The 19,723-nt window shown below is 31.8% G+C and overlaps 2 protein-coding genes across 3 annotated transcripts; both read right to left on the minus strand.

Annotated features, from left to right (window-relative positions):
• LOC137837615 (uncharacterized) lies at positions 1-986 on the minus strand. Its single transcript, XM_068646669.1, has one exon. The coding sequence runs from the start codon at positions 856-858 to the stop codon at positions 115-117; it is 744 nt and encodes a 247-aa protein (XP_068502770.1). The 5' UTR covers positions 859-986; the 3' UTR covers positions 1-114.
• A 1,539-nt stretch (positions 987-2,525) lies between these two features.
• Positions 2,526-9,916, minus strand: LOC137837611 (uncharacterized). Of its 2 annotated transcripts, none has more exons than XM_068646660.1 (10): positions 9,714-9,916; positions 7,648-7,862; positions 7,046-7,173; positions 6,864-6,908; positions 6,726-6,779; positions 5,504-5,608; positions 5,224-5,427; positions 4,793-4,878; positions 3,217-4,172; positions 2,526-3,115 (listed from the first exon to the last, which is right to left on the minus strand). In XM_068646660.1, the coding sequence occupies exons 2-10, from the start codon at positions 7,817-7,819 to the stop codon at positions 2,847-2,849; spliced, it is 2,019 nt and encodes a 672-aa protein (XP_068502761.1). In that variant the 5' UTR covers positions 7,820-7,862; positions 9,714-9,916; the 3' UTR covers positions 2,526-2,846. The 2 variants fall into 2 exon arrangements, with proteins under 2 accessions (XP_068502761.1, XP_068502762.1); XM_068646661.1 differs by having other exon boundaries at positions 7,580-7,862; positions 9,714-9,913.
• Between the last annotated feature and the right edge of the window lie 9,807 nt (positions 9,917-19,723).

A 19,723-nucleotide genomic window follows, 5' to 3' on the forward strand; every position in this document is an offset into this window, starting at 1 on the left:
AGTAGTGAAATACATAAATACATTTATAGAGAAAAGGCAGGTAAATTGTGGTTCATGACCTTATACATAAAAATAAAATGCATGTCTATTCTATGTTATGTAAGTAAACTTCCTTCATCGATCTTTCTCATTGTAGCCTGAGTAATAGGCCTTCAAAACTTTTGGAAGATACAATGGCAACATGAACCCAAATAGATTGAAAGACCAGAAAGCCATGTTAGTCAGTGCAAGTGCTCTCCCCACATTAACCCTCCAAGCAGATCCACTGTGCTCATCATTCTTGTACACCTCACTTCTAACCCAATCCACAATGGTGAAAATCCTCCTTGCATTATAGAAGGCAGGAACAAAGGCTCTAATTGGATCTGAGAATGTTTGTGATGATGCCACCCCTTCCATGAAAACTTGGCTGGCCAAGAGAAAAACATGGGGTGCTGCTGCTCTGATCCCTTCCTTGTCACCCTCAAAAACACCCTCTAATATATAGGCTATTGGAGCGAAAAGGCCAATGGTGGACCCTATGAGCACATAAAGTTGAAGGAGCTTGCTTTGGGGGTTGAAAAATTGGGGGTCCCTTGAAGGTTTAAGAGGGGGGAAAGCCACCTTGGATATGAAGTACATGTAAAATAGGGAGAAGAAGACAAAGGCAAAGTCTTCTGGGCTGACCATGCCGCTGGCAGACAAGACAATTACCACAACCAGGGAATTGAGCTGGTTGAATGAGAGAAAACCCAGATTGTTTTGTGGGGTGGATTTGTTGAAATTCTTAGGTGGTTGGTCTTGTTGTTCTTTGTAATCAAGTTCACTTTCTTTTGGGAGGCTAATGTCACAGGCAGTTGGACCAACACCACCTGACATGTTGAATTGAAGGACTGATGCAGGGCTGGATTTGTGTGTCTTTGGTTGTATTCAGAATGAAAATGAAAGTTCAGTCTTTTTGTTATGGAGAAATTGATGGGTTTTGTTGAATTGTGATTTCATTTTGTGGTTGTGAATGCATGTAAAGAAAGAAAGTTGATGGGTTTTGGGAAATTTATTGATGGGTTGGTTTCCCAATGGAGCGGAAAGATAGGACCTTGAGAATGAGAATGTCAGATAATTACGAGAATGATGGAAAGAGGAAGAAAAGTTTGATGATGATGATAATGATGATGATGAAGTTAGTTGACAAATGGCAGGTTCACACCAGTTTAAGGTACACGTTGACTATCCAAACTGTACCTGCAACACATGTCTTGTTAGTTCCAAGTTGTGAAATGTGATAATGCTTTCTGTATATTTTATATGAATCCATCATCTCATCTCATTTATAAGTAACTAAAACTACACTTTTTTTTTAATATAAACATCTTTTATCTACTTTTATTTTATGATATTTTAACTTTAACTAATATTTGACCTGGTAGCAGTACTTTTATTTTATGATAAAGATATTTTTTTATATCTGTGTGAATTCAGTTTTTTTTTTATATATATATAAAGTAGAATGCAGGTAGTAATAAAAGTTGAGCGAATTATTAAATCTATCCTTTGATTGTAGACAAGAAAATTACATAGTTAATAAAGGTACAATTTCTTTACATTATTAATATATATAATTTATTTCTCATTAAAAAATGCAAAGCAGGGGAATATTGTTCATGAATTTATATATATATATATATATATATATATATATATATAAACAAGATAAATAAATTGAATTTAAGCCTTAACTTTTTATTTTGTTCATTTTTTCAATAATGAATGAAAAGTTGATCTCTTTTACAAACTTTAGCATCACTTCTTTTATAAAAAAAGGATAAAAAAAATTTATCATTTATACATCTCATAATAATAGCACTAATATTAAACTAAATTTTGGACATGTGCAACTTCGCAATTACAAAAACTACTATATTCTACAAATTCTATCGGTGTATTCCTTCTGGCATGAAATGCTTGAAGAGATGCATCTAAGAAAAATATCAAAATTGTATAAACACAACGTAATAAATAACAAATATTACAAATTAATAGGAAAATTATTTATAATTAATACAAAATGGTTTTTTGTTTTCCCAAGAATAGGTGTAAGGTAGAGTAAGCTACGAACTCTGTTGACCATATAAAATAAAAGTGTAAATCTATAAGAGACTTATATTTTACTCTTAAAAAGTAGGTTAATTTAACATTCTTCAATTTGATTGGTATTAGTCAATAAGGATCATTTAACTTAAGTGACAATTATAACCAAATTTCATGTTATATAACCTAACGAAAAACCTACATGAAATAGTATACAGTTAATATTAATTATTCCAAACATTACCAATCTTATAATGCATAAAAGCTAATGATTAAGCACACTGTAAAATTAAACTTTATATTTTTAGTATATAGTACTAATTAAATTCCTATAATTTTTCATCTACAAGAAGAGAACTAGATGATAAAAAAACAACATTCCATGCACTAATATCTAAGATATGAACGAAACATTCTTTACACGCTGCCCTGAAGAGTAGTGCAAGAAAGCGGTAAGATAAAAAAACATGGGCATTTTGGAATTTTACTACTACAACCAAAATTTAGACAATTATGCCAAAAAAAGGAACAAAATATCTAGCCTCATAATGATGAGGCAAATGGATCCAAAAACTAAAAGTAAACCTGTACGGAAAGAAAAGAAGCTTATTTTTAAAAAATGGTAAAAAAAACTAACTAGCCAAAATCCCATATGAAATCTTAGGAGGAAAAGGGCGGAAGAGAAAATTTCCGGCAAAACCTGCTTTCAACATTGTGGCAGAAGACCATCGGGTAAAACTTGGACCTCTGCTAGCAAACTAAATGGTAACAAAGTCAAACTATATATCACATAAGTTATTTCTCTTCTGTTTGGGAACATACTTTATCTTGATTCCCTTTTCAGACTTCTTCAATCTGCGTTTGGGTTTAGCAATTCTGGAGGTTGCAGGCAATTTGTTATCTGCATTTGCTACAATGTTGCGTCTATCCTCATCGTAAGATTGACTCGCTTCTGTTATAGAATCCTGTGTCTCTTGGGACCCAGAAGATTCTGAGTCAGAGGTAAGATGCAATGTGACATGATCTGATGAAATAGCTTCTTCCCATCCTGCATGAGAATAGTTTTGATTTGGGGAGAATAGATTAAAGACCCAGCCCAGTCAGCAAAATAGAAAAACCATGACAAAGGGATGAAGTGACTAAGCTTACTTTTTGCAAGGAAAGCTTTTGCATCCTGGATGGAGAACTGGAAGCTACCAGGATACGCTCTACCCTCTGGATGAGAGAAATGTTTTTCAAAGCCAATATCATCACCATCTGTACTACCCTCCCTTAAACAACTTGGAACTGACCAATTTCGAACATTTCCATGAACTGAATCATCATCATCTGTCTCACCGCTTTGAACTGGAACTTGATCTTCCGTTTCAAGCCGGCTGACTGGCCTCCAAACCTTGACTATTGAGAGACTGTTGCCACTCGTGACACGATCAGTTTTCATTAGCTTATCCCGAGAACTATTCTGCTTGCCCACATTCTCAACCATAGAGTCCCTTTCAGAAGCCAACATATTACCCTCTGATTGTCTGCAATCGTCGTCAAGATTAACAGATATAGATCCTATCAAAACTTCTTGATTCTTAAGTTGGTCCGGTTCTTTCTCTTTTGTGGTTTTTAAAACCACCTTGTCAATTTCTTCTTCAGACTTTGGACTCCATACTTGACTACCACTGACAATAGCTGATGCCTTGTTATCATGGTTGGCTTCATATTTCTGATTGACTTCAAGTTTTGACAGAGGAGAAATCTGATTTGTAAGCAAATCATTAGCTTCAGCCCATTTGCCCATATGCCCATGTGCAGACCATCTCTCCAGATTTTGATCAGGGATGGTATCATACTCTGAATGAGTATCCCCATTTATTTCCTCATTGGTGTCAAGATATTGGAGAAGTACAGGTGAAGATACGTTATCTGAAAATACATTTGGATTACGAGCTTCAAAATTGTACGTATCTGAAGATGCTTCTGTCAGTGATAAAGCCTTTACAGTACTGTCAATATCGCCTTCAATTTCTGCCTCAGCTTTGTGTCTTTGTTCCCTAGCTTTCTGTTCTTTTTGTCTAAGCTTCTTCTGGCGTTTCCTCTCCAAAATCTCAGTTTGTCTATAAAATTAGAGTGGATTATTAAATAACGAGTCCTATGATCCATTCATGACCAGTTTTCAAGAGTATATCTCTAGGAATTTTTGTTGAACAGAAGCATAAAGAATAACTTCAAATGACTTAGTAGATTTATTTATATAAGTTCACATTGCTGAAATCATATAAACTTCATTGAAATATAAGATAAGAAAAATGAAATCATGGCACAAGCATCATATGTTCATATATCAATTTAAGCACATTCTAGAAGTACTCATAAAATCTAAGTAGCAGGAACGGCAAAAGTATTATGCACGAGTGTTTACACACATGAACTGACCAAATTTACTAAAACTATCCATGAGAGTTTACTGCTGGTTGATTATGTCCTTGTCTTTTTTAAAACAGTTATTCATGCTGACTTATCAAGGATATATATATCTATCCTCTTAACGTAAGAGCCTATCAACTCAAATAGTGCTAGGATCTGCTTTAGGGTTCTTATCTGTATAGGTTTATTGTAAAACAAAACAATAACAAAAAAAGTGTTTTGTTCGGACTTCATTCTAAATTTCATTCAAATAAGATGATTCCTATACAAAAACACTAGACTTCTATTGTATTGCTCTTAACCCAGGTACCTTTTCTGAGCAGCTTCTTCCTCCTCCACCAATTGCTCTTGACACTTAAGTGCTTCAGCATCCTTGTCAGTAAGCCACGCCATCACCTTAGTGAACAAAAGCTCAAACTTCATCATGACAGATAAAAAGAACTAATTGGGAAAGTGAGATTATTAGTTTGTTATAAAAAGCAATTCAATTAGGGTTTCGTATCATGTATTTTACGTGCAAGGTATATCATGACCTTACGTTTGAAATATTATGAAATGACATGAGCTGGAATTCATGAGTCAATTATTAAAAGAGAAAACACATTTGAATTGCATTGGTTTATTCTGCAGCCCTTGATGCTTAAGAAAGCACAGTTTGAAACCAAATGCAAAAGGCACGGCATGAAGAAAGGAGAGGAGGGAGGAGTTATATGAACAAATTTTGAAAGTTAAGACACTTACCAATTTTTGTTCTAGCAAGAAACTTGTGCAAGCAACTAGGTTTTTTGGTTCAAGACCAATTTTTCCCGCATTTCCATCAAATACATATCTTTTCACTGATTCTGCTGTTCCGCATAAACATGTTTTTTCACTGGCATTATCAAGAACGCTGAACAACTCTTCGGAAGATATAGGAAAGCTGGAAGATTTAGATTGAACAATATCCTGCAAACAATTAAGGTATATTGCATTAATATACCAAAGATACAAATTTAACAAAAGTTAACAAGAAAATGCTTACCAAAAGGGCAGCACCAGCCATCAGATAATACCGAGGAAATGCATAAAATCCTTGGTTTTGAAGAAGAGTTGTCAATGATTTTAAAATTGAAGAACCCGGAACTTTCTAGAAAGCATTGTCAATAAGGAAAAACAAGATATTTAGATTAATTTATGAAAAACAGGATATGTGAAAACAATCAGATATGAAAAGATGAGAAACCATAAGGGATGTGCAGCATGCAAAAAAAAAGTAAGAGATGAAAAGATGGAGAAACCATGTGGGATGTTCTGCCTCTCTGAAACTGCAGTTTATGTCTTATCCAGCTTGCCTAGGATACAGATGGCCCTTTCAGTTACCATATATGTTTTGCTTTGTTCCCAACTTACTCCTCTTTAAAAATTCAGTATAAAGAAAACAGGCTAAAAAATATGTCTCTCTAAGGAAAGCTCTTGTTTGGACAGTAGGGCATAACAGGATTAATAAAAACAGCTTGCAGCATTTTGCACAAATGGTGCTATTCTCTCTTCGAATGTGTTAAATGCAAATCTAGATCTGGGATAAGGAAGACACTTATTCTAGCAGTAAGGTGATTAATTTCCCGGGACAGCCTTTATAAGTTATGGGGAGCATTGTGTCCCTAATTTCTCATCCAAAGGCAGACGTGATTCACTACAATGCTTTTGGTAAAAAGTAAGGATACAAATTTTAGGAAGTTTACATGATATGTGTGGTTCCATAACTGGATATGCATCTTTTAAGGGAGTTCATCAGTCCCGTTTTAATTCAAAATTGAGCTATGTTTATGCCTTCTCTTAGGTGTTCTGCTCATGGCTTGCAATTTAAGCTTTTCATCATCCTCCCCCTCCCCCTCCTTATACTTTTTTCTTTTTTATATCTAATAAAATTTCTTTTAAAATAAAGATTATTTCTAGTCAAAACAAAAGAATGGAAAAGTTGTAAAACTCCTAAACCTAATCACATTTGAAATTGAAAATGCATCAACAATTTCGGATTCTATGGTGAGGGGATGTTGTGAGTCAAACAGATATAACTAAAAATGGCAGGAGTGAACATATGATGAATTGCATCAGAGATGTGTGATTTAAATCCTCATGGTCCCATCTCTCCCAATTCTCAGCCTAATATATTTCATATATGGCATATAGCATGCAGGGTGATTTAGCATTAAAATAATTTCATGTTCAAATAACTTTTTCATATATGAAGCAACAAGATTTACCTCCAGCACCACATTTTCCAATGATACAACTTCCTTTGCCTCTTCTACAGAGAGCTATTCAAAACCATGAAGAAAAATCAAAACATTAAAACAAGTTGTCTTATTCATATATGTTGATTCACAATGATGAAATATCACCTTATCCCAATATGCTCCTAAAAGATCCCTAGTTTTTGTAAAATCCTGAAATACGTAAACAGCATGGGAAAACTTAAGGAAAAGAAACAAACAAGCTTAGATCTACAAGAAAATATAAAAGGGTAAATGTGTAAACAAAGAACTAATATAATATAATTATTTGTTAGATCTAAAAAGAATACCTTATCAAGCTTTTTCAAACGATGATGTACACGAATATGCCTTCTATAGTTAATGGGGGAGCAAAACTCTCGAGAACACTTGTCACAATTCTGCAACTGAACCTTCATAGGATAAAGCAAAGGCCAACCTGAAAATGCTAAATGAGTGAGAACCGATATCCAATAAGGTTTTGTTTTGGATAAATTTCCCCATACACACCTATAGGTCAAGAAAATAACAAGGTAAAATGCATTGACTTTCTGGACAAGGTAAATAAAAAGTGTTTCTATTTAAGTACATAAGTTGATTTTAGTTTATGTGAGTAGCTTAATTGATTTTACCTTATTTTCTCCAATAAGCCCTGCAGAAAAGTTTATCTAATTAGGACCTAAGTGGCTTTACAAAATTAAATGTGCCTGCTGTGACAAGCACAAGTTAACTATGTTATAGATATCACATGATTTTGTTTCCTTTTAATTATTCTATTTCAAGCTTGCTATACATATCACATGATTAATACATGCTTACATCCAATGTATAAAAATTGTTATCACCTAAATGCTCTTGAAAATGAACCTCCAAAGATATGAACATTCAAAACCTGAAAAAGAATTGTTAACACCTTGTGAATCTAAAGCATTGAATAATTCAATCCAATGTATAGAGTTGTCATTGACACTTGGGAAAGAAAGGGAAGTTTCTCTGCCAATAGTCTGTCTGATTATAGTGTCTATTTTCTCTTCTGCATCCATGACATCTGGAGTGCTAGAGGATTTAAGTTTTGCAATTGGCATCTACTCACTTGAAAAGCTTATCAAGCAATTTTGACTAGACTACCTGCATAAAGTATAAAGAAATACATGAAAATGAAAGAATGTGAAAATTTGTTCATTTAATTCTAATGAGGTAATGTTGCCAAGACATACTTAAAGAGGGGAAAGAAAGAGAAAACACTTGTAATTGTTCAAAGCTGGGAATTTGTTTCCTCTCCCCCTTTCACCCTTGATTGAAAAGTTAAAAATCATGTTCATATCAAACTAAACTAAATAGTCTTAGAAAATATAATTTAATATAATTTAACCATATCTCGTGTCAATGTGAGATCTCGAATTTCCTCCCTCACGTCGAAAGTTGAACATATCAAACATGAGGATAGAGAAGGGTCTTATAGTAGGTAGCATGATAAATCCAACAAATCTCATAAGGATAGGGTCTTATATCATCTTAAAAAGTGAACTTTAAACTTAATTGTTTGTAGACCATATGTGTGGGTGTGAAATAAGAAAAAGATTGAAGATCTTCTAATACCCATATGCTTTTTAACTTTGGTATTGTCATTGTTCTACAACACGTTTTTCATCTTCAAATCGGTAGTCACTCAAAGATCATCCCCCTTTTCCCTCCATTCTTTTCTCCCTACTCAAAATTCTGGCTTTAAATGATTAATTATTAATATACCTTTAATTTTAGATACTTTTGTTATTATTCAGCATAGTGTGCTTGTAGTATATAACACACCTTATGAGTATCTTAAAACTTCATAAAACAGCAGCCATCCTGCTACCCACTATCCCTCTATAGCATTTGTTGGGTCACTTGTTGTATACTACAACACTATTTGGGATTGACTGCTATGTATGGAATAAGAATATGCAAAACAAAAGGTCAATATGCAAAACAGAACACAAACACAAACTTGTGGTTGATCTATTTGTGCTTTGCCAAATGTAGGTGGGAAATTGCAACTAAACATCAAGTTGTGAATCTAAGCACAAGAAAACTAGTCTATATCTGCCTAAATAATAGTTTACTTTAATGAATAACTTTAGCTATAAACTATAATCTTAAAAATGCATTGTCAATGCAATCAAACATATCAGTGTCATCATGATTGAGTGTACACTTTTATTAAGTGATAAATCTCCCAATGAAGAAAACCATTACTTTAGTGTTGAAGACTTTGGTAAATAGTTTTACATTTGCTAACCCAAAATTCGTCTACCTCAAGACTTTGAAAGGGCTTTCTGAGCCATTACCAGCTACAACTACTGAACAAACAAAATAGATACAACTAGACTTGATTAGGGTGGATAAAGAAACAAAGAACTCCCAGCTGTTAAAGTTGGGTAGCACAGCTATGTCCATTTAGAATATCTTATTCACATATCACAAGAAACATTACAGGCTAAATTTCAAGATAGGAAAACATTAACCAAAATAAAATACTTCGGAAGCTATTAGGTCTTGCCTTCTCGGACATGAACAGAATGGACAAAGAAAATGAATTAAGCAAAAAAAATCTCACTTGTTTTAAGAAAACATGCCGCAGCAATTGCAGCTGCATTTACCCACAATTTCCCGTAACGTCGAGGATTGGGACAAATTGCGCATTCAAATTAGTACACGTGCACAGTTATCCAACACCGGCTTCAATTTAATTTAACATTAGCAACAATGCAGTCAATGCAGTGAATTAAACCAAAAATCACATCCCACAGCCAGAACCAACAAAAGCACATTAACGAGTTACCAAACTAGTTAGTTCACAAATTGAAGGCTCTTGTTCATTCAAGACTACCAAAACACTGAATATTTCCGAGAAAATCAAGAAATGGAATAATAGAGGACGAAAATGAATTGCAAGGAAGTTAGTGAGAATGTTGAGTGGAGTGAGAATGGATCACGTACAAATGTTAATGAGGCGGCCGAGATAGGTCCGAAACGGAGGAGAAGCACGAGGATCGGTGAAGCGGCCGCAACAGTGTGTTTGGCGGGAAGAAAATCGGCGAGAAAAAATGCAAGAAAAGCTATCAGAGAAGCTTGTTTAGAGAGAGTATGTGAAATGGTTGGAAAGAAGGTTGAGAGTAAGAGAAAAAAAAAGAAAAATCAACACAAAATATATATATATATATATATATATATATATATAAAAATCATTATAACTGTTTTTTTTTTACCCAACTTTTTTTTTATTTCATTCTATTATTTTATTTTCGTTATTATTTTATTTCATAATTTCTTAAATTTAAATGCAAAATTCTAAAAAGAAAAACTAATGCAAATGTTATCCTTAATGCTTAAAAATAAGAAGAAAAAATGCAAAAAATAAATAAGTCTAGAAAATAAAAACAACAATAAAATAAAAACAAAAAAAAAAGAAATAAATAAATAATGGCAGGAAAAAAACTAATAACTAAAAACATAAAAGATATAAAATAAAGACAAAACAAAATAAGATAAAAATAAAAGATATAAAAAAAATCCAAATAAGATAAATATAAGAGATATAAGGCGATAATAAATAAGGATATGTTGATCATAAAAAAATTGAAAGATGGTCATTCATTTAATACTTTCTTCAATTGTATATTAATTAGTTTGTGCAAAATGAAACATAATTAATGACGAAAAGTGCACAATCCAGTAATATTGAGATAGGTCCTTTATGTGTGTCCTGATGTTTGATAATATGAACAACTTTTTGTTCGATAATATTGTTATTAGTCCTTATTCAACTTGATTTTTTTATAATTATGTCATGTATTTTTTACTTGAAATGAACATGATTACACATCAATAATAATAAAAATAAATACTAATTTATGTTTATAGATTCAACTTTTATGTTGTTGTAGAGTTTAATTTTTTATTTTTTTTCATTCTTAAAAAAATAATTTTTAAACTAAACATTTTAAATTTATTACTTTTTTATTTTTATTTTGTAAAAACTCATTTATTTATTCATTAATTATATTTCTAACTATTTTAAACATTAAAAATATTTTTTTAATGCAGTCAAAATTATAATTATAAAAAAAAGTATTTTATTATTTATTTATTTATTTTTGAAATGGTGCTAGATAGGGAAATGAAAAATAAAAGAGTGTTAGATAGGGAAATAAAAACAAAAGGGTGCTAGATAGAAAAATAAAAACAAAAGAGTGTTAGATAGGAAAATAAAAACAAAAGGGTGCTAGGAGAAATAAAAGTGTAAATGGTACTAGATTGAAAATTTACCCTAATAATTTATAAATTATCTAATTGCTATATATTGTCAAAACATAACAAACATAATAGTTAAATTTACAAATAAATTTATGAATAATAAGTTTATTTTAAGTTTACAAATCTCATGCAATATGGTAAAAAACACTTTAAAAATTTCATGCAATATAATTTTTATCACTTTTAGTCAGTTAGATTTATTAAACAAATTTAAATTTATAACACAATAAACATAATATATTAAAACAATTACGTTTCATTCTAAGACTATGATAAATCACTAATTTTGATTTTAAAAAACAAGAATACAAATAATGAATTTCGAATAAGAAAAAATTGTTTTCAATGAATTTTGATAATTGATTTTTTTAAATTAATATACTATATTTTTTATGCTGATAAAAAAAAATATACCATCATTTTATAGAAAACAGTTATCAATTTTAAAATTTAAATGTATGTCAAGCAATATATTATATTTGTATTTTTTTATATAATATAGATTTAAGTAAAAATCCATAAATATCTCATAATATAATTTAAAATTTGGTTTTATTAATATGAATAGTTAAATTACATGATTTTTACTTAAAAAGTTAGAAAATTTGGATCCTATAGTACTTAGGATATGTCAATAATCTAAATAAACTACAGATTATAGATAAACTAATATTTAAAATTAAATAAAATATTATTATTCACATATTTATATTAAGAGCGTAGATTTATAATTTATAATAAATACGAATATATTATAAATAAAGTTTGGTTTTGAAAACTACTTTTTCATAACAAAATTATATAAATAAACATATATTAACTATTTAGCTATTCTGTTTCTCCAACTAAAAATCTATGGCTCACTAAACAACTTTCTGTTTTTTTCTCCACTTTTATTATACCTTTTTGTTACTTTTTATTATTTCTAATTCAATTTTTATTTTTCTTATGAAAATCAAACAAATCAATAATACGTGACAATTTATTTTTTTAATCGAATATGCAAATAAAAAATTAATAAATAAAATTTTTAAATTTTTAAAATTAAAAGAATTATGAATAATATGTTTTACATAAAATAACTTTTTTTATAATTTAATTAATGAAGATACTCATTAAGGATAATTTTATTTCTTTTGAATATTATCTAGAAAATATTTCAAATATCAATATTTAATTTTTCCTTTAAAAAATAATTTAATATTTTTTTAAACATAAATAGATAATTTGATATTTAAAAAAATATGAATACATATATTTATATTTATTTAAATAAATATAAATACACATATAATAATAAATAAAAAATAGATATACCGTTACAAGAGCGCATGAGTTACCGCTTTTCCGCTAGTATATAAAAAAAATAAAAAATAATGAAAACAGAAAAAAAATAAACTGGTTACAAGATATGTTTGAAAGACATAAGTTTATTTATTTTTTCTTTTTATTCCTCAAATCTCGATTTCTTTTTACCAATTTGATCTTTGTAATAATTTAACAGTGCAGTTTTAAACTACTAACTAAATGGTTGGACAAATTAAAAATTGCATGATAATGCGATACATAAATTTAACTCATTACATTTATTTTGGTGAATTATTATGTGATATTATGATTTGACATATACATGACATTATTATGATGTTAATGAGACTTTATATCTTAAAGCTTTGCTCCAACTCCATGAAACTCGTGTCATTCCCATAGAAATACACTCCACACAAAATACAACAACACTCACCGTCTCAGAACTGAAATAATAATTGAAATATTTAAATAGTATTTCATAAACTAACCTCATTATAGAATATTTCATTTACCGAGCACATGATATCTGTTTGACTATCAAATATCCCAAAACTAATTTAATTAAGCAAAGTTTCGTATTTATAATAAAAAATGTTTTATTACTTTTTAAATAAATAGCACTTGAAATGTGTTAAGAAGTAAGCTTTAAACCTAACTCAACTTCATAAAACCAACTTATAAGGTGAGGTTTGCACCCATTTATATACAATAAAATGTCCTCATCTCTAGTCGATGTGGGATCTCCAACACCCCTCACGCCGAGGCTACTAACTCGTGCATGGAGATATATGTTATGAGTGGTCTGATAACGGGTAGCCTGATAAATCCAACAAATTCTCGCTAAGATGAACTCGAAAATGGCTTGGATACATGTTAAGAAGTGGGCTTTAAGCCTAACTCAACCTCATAAAACCGGCTTATAAGGTGAGGTTTGCACCAACTTATATACAATGAAATGTTCTCATCTCTAGTCGATGATGCCCAGGTGACAAGTCCATGTAAATAATTTCATGCAATGTGTCATGTAAGAAGGCATTTTGCACATCTAGTTGGTGAGCAAACCAATTTCTGGCTGCTCCAATGGTGAGGAGACACTTCAAAGTTAATTTTGCTGTAGGTGAAAAAGTTTCAAAATAGTCAACACCACCTTCAAGTGTACCCTTTGCGACAAGACACGCCTTATATCTGTCGACACTATCATCTAAGTTGCACTTTGTTTTATAGACCCATTTGCATCCGACGGGTAACCGTGTCAAGGTCCACGTTTGATTTAGCTGCAAGACAGAAAGTTCTTCGTCCATTGCTTTTTGCCAATTTGGATCAAGGATATCTTGAGCATAAGTGTGAGGTTCTTTGGTGGTTGTGATGTTAGCAAGATATGCACTATGTGTAGAAGAAAATCGTGAATTAGAAAGAAAATGATGCATAGGATACCTGGTTCCATTCGGCCGGTCTTGGACAGAGTGGTCGAATGATTAGCTTGGGATCCCGTTACGTAGTTTTGAAGCCAGAAAGGTGGGGTTGATGTGCGACTGGATCGTTGAACAGGAAGGTCGGTTGGAAAAGTTCAGTAATGGGCACTAGACTTCTTGGCGTGGGAGAAGAAGGTTGGTTTGCTGGAGGTTCATGTGCATTGTGAATGTTGGACAGGAGTGAGCAAATCAATATCAATAGTGAGCAAATACCTTGTAATGGAGGTGAGGATAGCGTTTGGGACGGTTGGCAAAATGGGAAAACACTTTCATGGAAGGTGACATCCCGACTTGTAAAAATAGTGCCTGCATCTATATCAAATAATTTATATATTTTTTATTGAGAGGATAACCAATGAAGATGTATTGTTGAGCGTGCAGATCAAATTTTTTCTTAGGTGAAACAACAGTCGCATAACAAAGGCAACCAAAAGTTTTTAGGTGAGAAAGTGAAGGTGGGCGATTATATAGCATCTCAAGAGGTGATTTATTTTTTAGTAAAAGTAATGACAAGCGATTAATGATATATGGGACGGTTAAAACGCATTGTCCCCAAAATTCTAATGGTAAATGAGACTGAAATATGAGGGCTCGTGCTGTGTTTAAAATGTGTTTATGTTTGCGTTCTACTACTCCATTTTGTTGAGGAGTGTAGACGCAAGTGCGTTGACATTCAATATTTTTTTTGAGAAAAAAATTACGCATTGAAATAAATTTCAATCCATTGTCAACGCGGATGATTGTAATAGATGCTTGAAATTGATTTTGTGCAAAAGTAATAAATGATTCTAAGAAATGTTGGGTTTCAGACTTGTGAGTCATAAGAAATACCAAAGTACATCTAGTATAGTCATCGACTATAGTGAGAAAAAAAACGATTTCCAAAATGAGTTGGGGTTTTATGAAAAACCCAAATGTCACAATGCAATAGATTAAAACGAAGAATGAGATTTTATTGTGCTTAAAGAAAATGGTAGCCTTGTTTGTTTAGCTTTGGGACAAATACTACAATTATTATGAATGGGAATGAGATTTTTACTGAAAGGAAATGATCGGTCGAAATTTGAGATGCGTGGGCTTAGTTTGAAAGAGGGGACATGTAGTATAAGCCTGACGTGTTGTTTACCCGAGCCAATCATCCTTTCGTAGCCAAGTCCTGCAAAACGCAACCATGTGGAAAAAAGACGACACAACAATTTAGTGAACTGATTATCTTACTAACAGATATGAGATTTAGATTAAAAGAAGGAACACAAAGAACATATTGTCATTGAATTCAATTATGCCCGTAGATGAGATGAGCGTAGTTGAGCTGGACAAATTAACATTTGAAATAAATGATGATGAAGTATGTGTGAAAAATTGTGAATTAGATGCAATATGTTTGGTTGCTCCGCTATCCAAAATCCATGGTTTCATAAAAGCAGAATTAATAGACGAGTTATGGGCAAACAGACCTGCAGAGCTAACAAACGTGTCACTTTTACCGTTATTGTTGAGTAAATAACCTTTGCCAATTGCTGAATTTGCTCGGCAGTGAAGCCTTGTATGAGGTTTTTATCGCACTCGTTACTATGCCTTCTTTGCCAGATATGATATCTTATTTAGCGGATAAAAATGGAGAGGTTGTCAGAGCACCAAGATCGGTGCTCTGATACCATATAAGAAAATTGTATGTAAGAAGATGGAAAGAAGAAAGAAGATGTTTTTATTCTCTTGTGTCGGTGACATCACTCCATGTATAGGAAATATATACAAGTGTAGGGAGACTTTCTCTCTCCAAATTACAATCTAATTAGGTAGGGATCCACTAATCATGGGATTCTATCATTATTAAATTAATTACATATAATTGGGTACAATATCGTACAATATCGCACAATATCATACAATATTGCATACAATAATTGCGTATAATTTGATAATTATTATTTCTTTAATACTCCCCCTCAAGTTAGTAGGTGAAGATCATGAACCCCTAACTTGTGTCGTAGTGTCAAAAACTGTTCCTTACCTAGTGTCTTCGTAAAAATATCTGCGACCTGATATTGTGTCGCTAGCAATAACCATCCTTGTTCTGGTGATCCTTTGATGTACTTTAGGACTCGAATTGTGACATCCCAATGAGGTTTCCGTGGAGCCTGTATAAAAACAAATTTTAATGGAAAGAAAGAGGTGCAAAATTATTTTTGACTGGACCTGGAAGTGGGCAAGACAAGTAGATATGTTTTATATGTTCATTTAAAACCTCTCATAACATGTTACTATCTTACAAGAATTAAAAAATGTTAATAAAAAAACTAAGTTAATAGACTTCTAAGTAAAATTCAACTTCATGGAAGCAATATTTTACAACCCTTTCGTACCTTTTAAAAAAATAATCTTTTTTTAACATTATGTGTTTTTTCAGTAAAGCATTTATAAAAACAAGGTATAATTACATTTTTTTTCCTAATTTAAGGTCAATAGTCAATTTCATCTCGTGGTTTTAAAAAAACCAATTTAGTTCTAAAGTTTTTTTAAAAAGTATGCAAGTTCATCCTTTCTATTAAATTTTCATCAACGACATTAACTTGTGAGTATGTGACAAACAGAGTGGCATGGTTATGCACACATGTCTCCACGTGTATTCCACACACTCCTCTTTCGTCCCTCCATTCTTCCCATCAAAGTCTTCAGACTTTGACAATGGGGTTCGAGGTGGGGTTGCGTTGTCAAAGATATTAAGAAGTGAACTTTAAGCCTAACTCAACCTCATAAAATCGGCTTATAAGGTGAGGTTTGCACCCACTTATATACTATGAAATGCTCTAATATCTAGTCGATGTGGGATCTCCAACAGAAGAAGAAGGGATTCCAAAGGGAGACGTTGTTGTCAAACCACCACACAATATCGCGTCAAAGTTGGATCACTACTTAAATTCTTTTGTTCTTTAATGATCCTTTCATTTTTTGTGTTGGTGTTAATCATTGTGTGGCTCATTTCTCTCTATAGTGACCACTGTTCTTATTTTCATGAACAATAAAACTCCTTCATTTCAAGCGTTGTGCTCAAGATTTGGAATTTAGGCACAATTATTTGAGTTCAAACATCTAAAATCTCTATCATTCTTCAATTGCTTTTCATTCACAAAATAGGTTTACAACTACCATTCATGTTGGAAACTGAGAAAAATTGGTTAGTAGCTTATAATCACTAGAGTTTAGATCAAATCTAGGTCTTATTGGAAACATTCCATCAGATTTTGGTGTCTTGAAGAGCCTCCAATTCATTATTGGAGTCTTTACCTACTTTTTTTCTTTTACATTTTTAAAAAAATAACAATCTTATTTTATTTTAAAATATTATATCAACTAAACTATTTATGTAATATTATAACAAAATTACTATTATTATCATTGAGTTTTTTCATGTGCCCTCTGCAACTTGCAAGTGAGATATACACAACGAATATTTCATATTATTTATTGTGAGTAGTCATTCTTTTCATTTGTTCATTATTGTTTGTAAAAAAAGTAGAAGAAAAATATTTTTTATTCACATGTTATAATAAGTAATTATTACATATATCATTGTGAATTACAATAAATAATTAGGATGAGAAAATTTATAAATGATTGACAACGGAAACGAAAATTACTTATCAACAAAAAAACTGATAATTGATGACCACTAATTATTGTTAATGCATGACTATTCTTTGAGGTTTTCAAATTCTCTTTCGCCTTCTCCTCGAAAGGGTTGTTTATGGTTTGAACCCCTTCTTTTTCGGCGACACAACCCATCTCGGACTCCAAAGTAGGAGTTCGAAGTAGTGATCAACTCTTCACCCACATAAAGCTTTTCCTCCGACGTCGTGATGTCGTGTTTGTTGCCAACGTCGTTGGATCGTTGATGAGGATGATGAGAGGGTTGGGGTTGGAGAGAGAGGGGAGAGGATTTTCAAATGTTGGCTTGAGGGTGAAGATAAGGCTTTAATGGGGGAGAATGGAGGGAGGGAAGATGAATGTGTTGGAATATACATTAGATTACAAGTGAAAACATATGTGCATAATAATGTCACTTTGTTTGTCATATCATCACAAGTTAATGTAGTTGATGAAAATTTAACAAAAAGAACCAAGTTGCATATTTTTAAAAGATTATTATAACTAAATTGATTTTTTTTAAATCACTAGATGAAATTGACTATTGTCCTTAATGATTGGATCAAAAAGGTAATTATACAAAAATTTAATTAGAGTATTATAAATTTCTTATTAGCTATTACATTTATTATTAACTAGTGGAAACACAGACGCTTCAGTGCCTGTATATCTGCATTTTTTATTTTTATTATTAAAGGTATATTTGTATTTTTTTATTAATAATAAATTTTTACTATTATTGTGTATTTGTATCTTTTTATTCTTGTTATTAATGTGTATCTTTATTTATTTATTTATTATTATTATTATTATTATTATTATTATTATTGTACTGGACCAGAGCGCTCAAAGCTCTACACTCAATGGTCGGACCTCGATACATGGCGCATACAAGTCAACTCGGCTTTTGGGCCAAAATAGCGGGCCATGTTATTGGGTCCCAGATGTATGTATAAGTCTAATTTTGTATAATTAGGGTAATCCTTCATGCATAAGGCCTATGCGGCTGGTGCTGGGTAATTATGGACCTAGGGGTGCGCTTAGTGCGCATGGGGTCTAGCTTAAGTAAATACTCTTTTTAAACCTAAGCCCATGTGTGCTAGGGTGTGTAAGGGTTAAGTTGCAGGTATGATGAGAAGGAGCGTAGCGCCACGCTGTGGGTGCCTACGTAAACAAATTGGACCCCTAATGTTGGTACATGAGTTGGTACCCCGATGGTTATTCTGTTATTATTTTATGCATTCCCTAGAGGAAAGATTTCGTTCTGTTGCAGCACCAAGAAAGTGAGTCCCTAAACAAAATATTTTCCTGTTGAGTATGCTTTTAGTTGATATTAGATTCTCGTGATAGAAAGTTGTTACAAGAGGTAAGCTATAAAAGGGGCTTGAGACCCCAGGTTAAGGTACGTTGTTTCTAAGACTGAAACTTACTACTTCTTAAATTCTTATAAGCCCTGTACTGACTTGATCGTCGGAGTGCAATCAACAGGTAGGGCTCCCTCTGTTTCAACGGAGCAACGTTCCAGAACAACAAGAGATATGGCGGACTCGTGAAGAAACAGACGAAGTTAGAACTTGTCGTTAAAGTTAACCGTCAAGAACAATTATTATTATTATTATTATTATTGTGTATCCACATTTTTTATTTTTATCATTATTATGTATCCGTATTTTTTATTTTTATCATTATTATATATGTATTTGTATCTATTAAAATAAACTATAAATTCGTAGTCAAACATTAATTCTTCATAAATTCATGTGTATTTGTATTTTTTAAATATTAACATGTGTATTCGAATTTTTTTTTATCATTAACATTTGTGTATTTATGATTATTAAAAAGAATTATAATATATAATATACAATTTATTTTTATTTTTAATTCCATTTCGATTTTTTTTAAATGTATTTTTTCAATTAAATGAATAGTAATTTAAAAAAATAAATTGGGTGCATATCATAGATTCTAAGGTATATGAATTTACCTAATAATATAAGAAGAATGAATGCAAGAGTATATTGTGAGTGGTTTATGTTCTGTCCGGTTGACTTGCCTTGCCGGTAATCTTCTACGGCTATTTGGCCCTTTATCCTTACCTAAGAATCGTGACTTCTCCACCAAGAAACTTCTCACCTGCAAAGACAAAGGGACGCCCTAGCGACCGTTTGCACTCCGACGCTCAAGTCAGTATTAGGGAAAAGAACATCAAGTGTATAAAATAGTTTTAGTCTCAAAAGCTGCGTACCTTACTAGGGTTCT

The sequence above is a fragment of the Phaseolus vulgaris genome, chromosome 4 (genome assembly GCF_000499845.2).
Source record: "Phaseolus vulgaris cultivar G19833 chromosome 4, P. vulgaris v2.0, whole genome shotgun sequence".
Lineage (NCBI taxonomy): Eukaryota > Viridiplantae > Streptophyta > Magnoliopsida > Fabales > Fabaceae > Phaseolus > Phaseolus vulgaris.

What these genes read in the sequence shown, in the direction of transcription:
- LOC137837615 (XM_068646669.1), bottom strand. Translation starts at nt 858, where the DNA reads ATGTCAGGTGGTGTTGGTCCAACTGCCTGTGACATTAGCCTCCCAAAA.
- LOC137837611 (XM_068646660.1), bottom strand. Translation starts at nt 7,819, where the DNA reads ATGCCAATTGCAAAACTTAAATCCTCTAGCACTCCAGATGTCATGGAT. An exon ending in TGGCTGGTGCTGCCCTTTTG is followed by an intron (nt 5,428 to 5,503) that starts GTAAGCATTTTC and finishes AATTGTTTGCAG; the next exon opens with GATATTGTTCAATCTAAATC. An exon ending in TCTTGCTAGAACAAAAATTG is followed by an intron (nt 4,879 to 5,223) that starts GTAAGTGTCTTA and finishes TTGTTCACTAAG; the next exon opens with GTGATGGCGTGGCTTACTGA.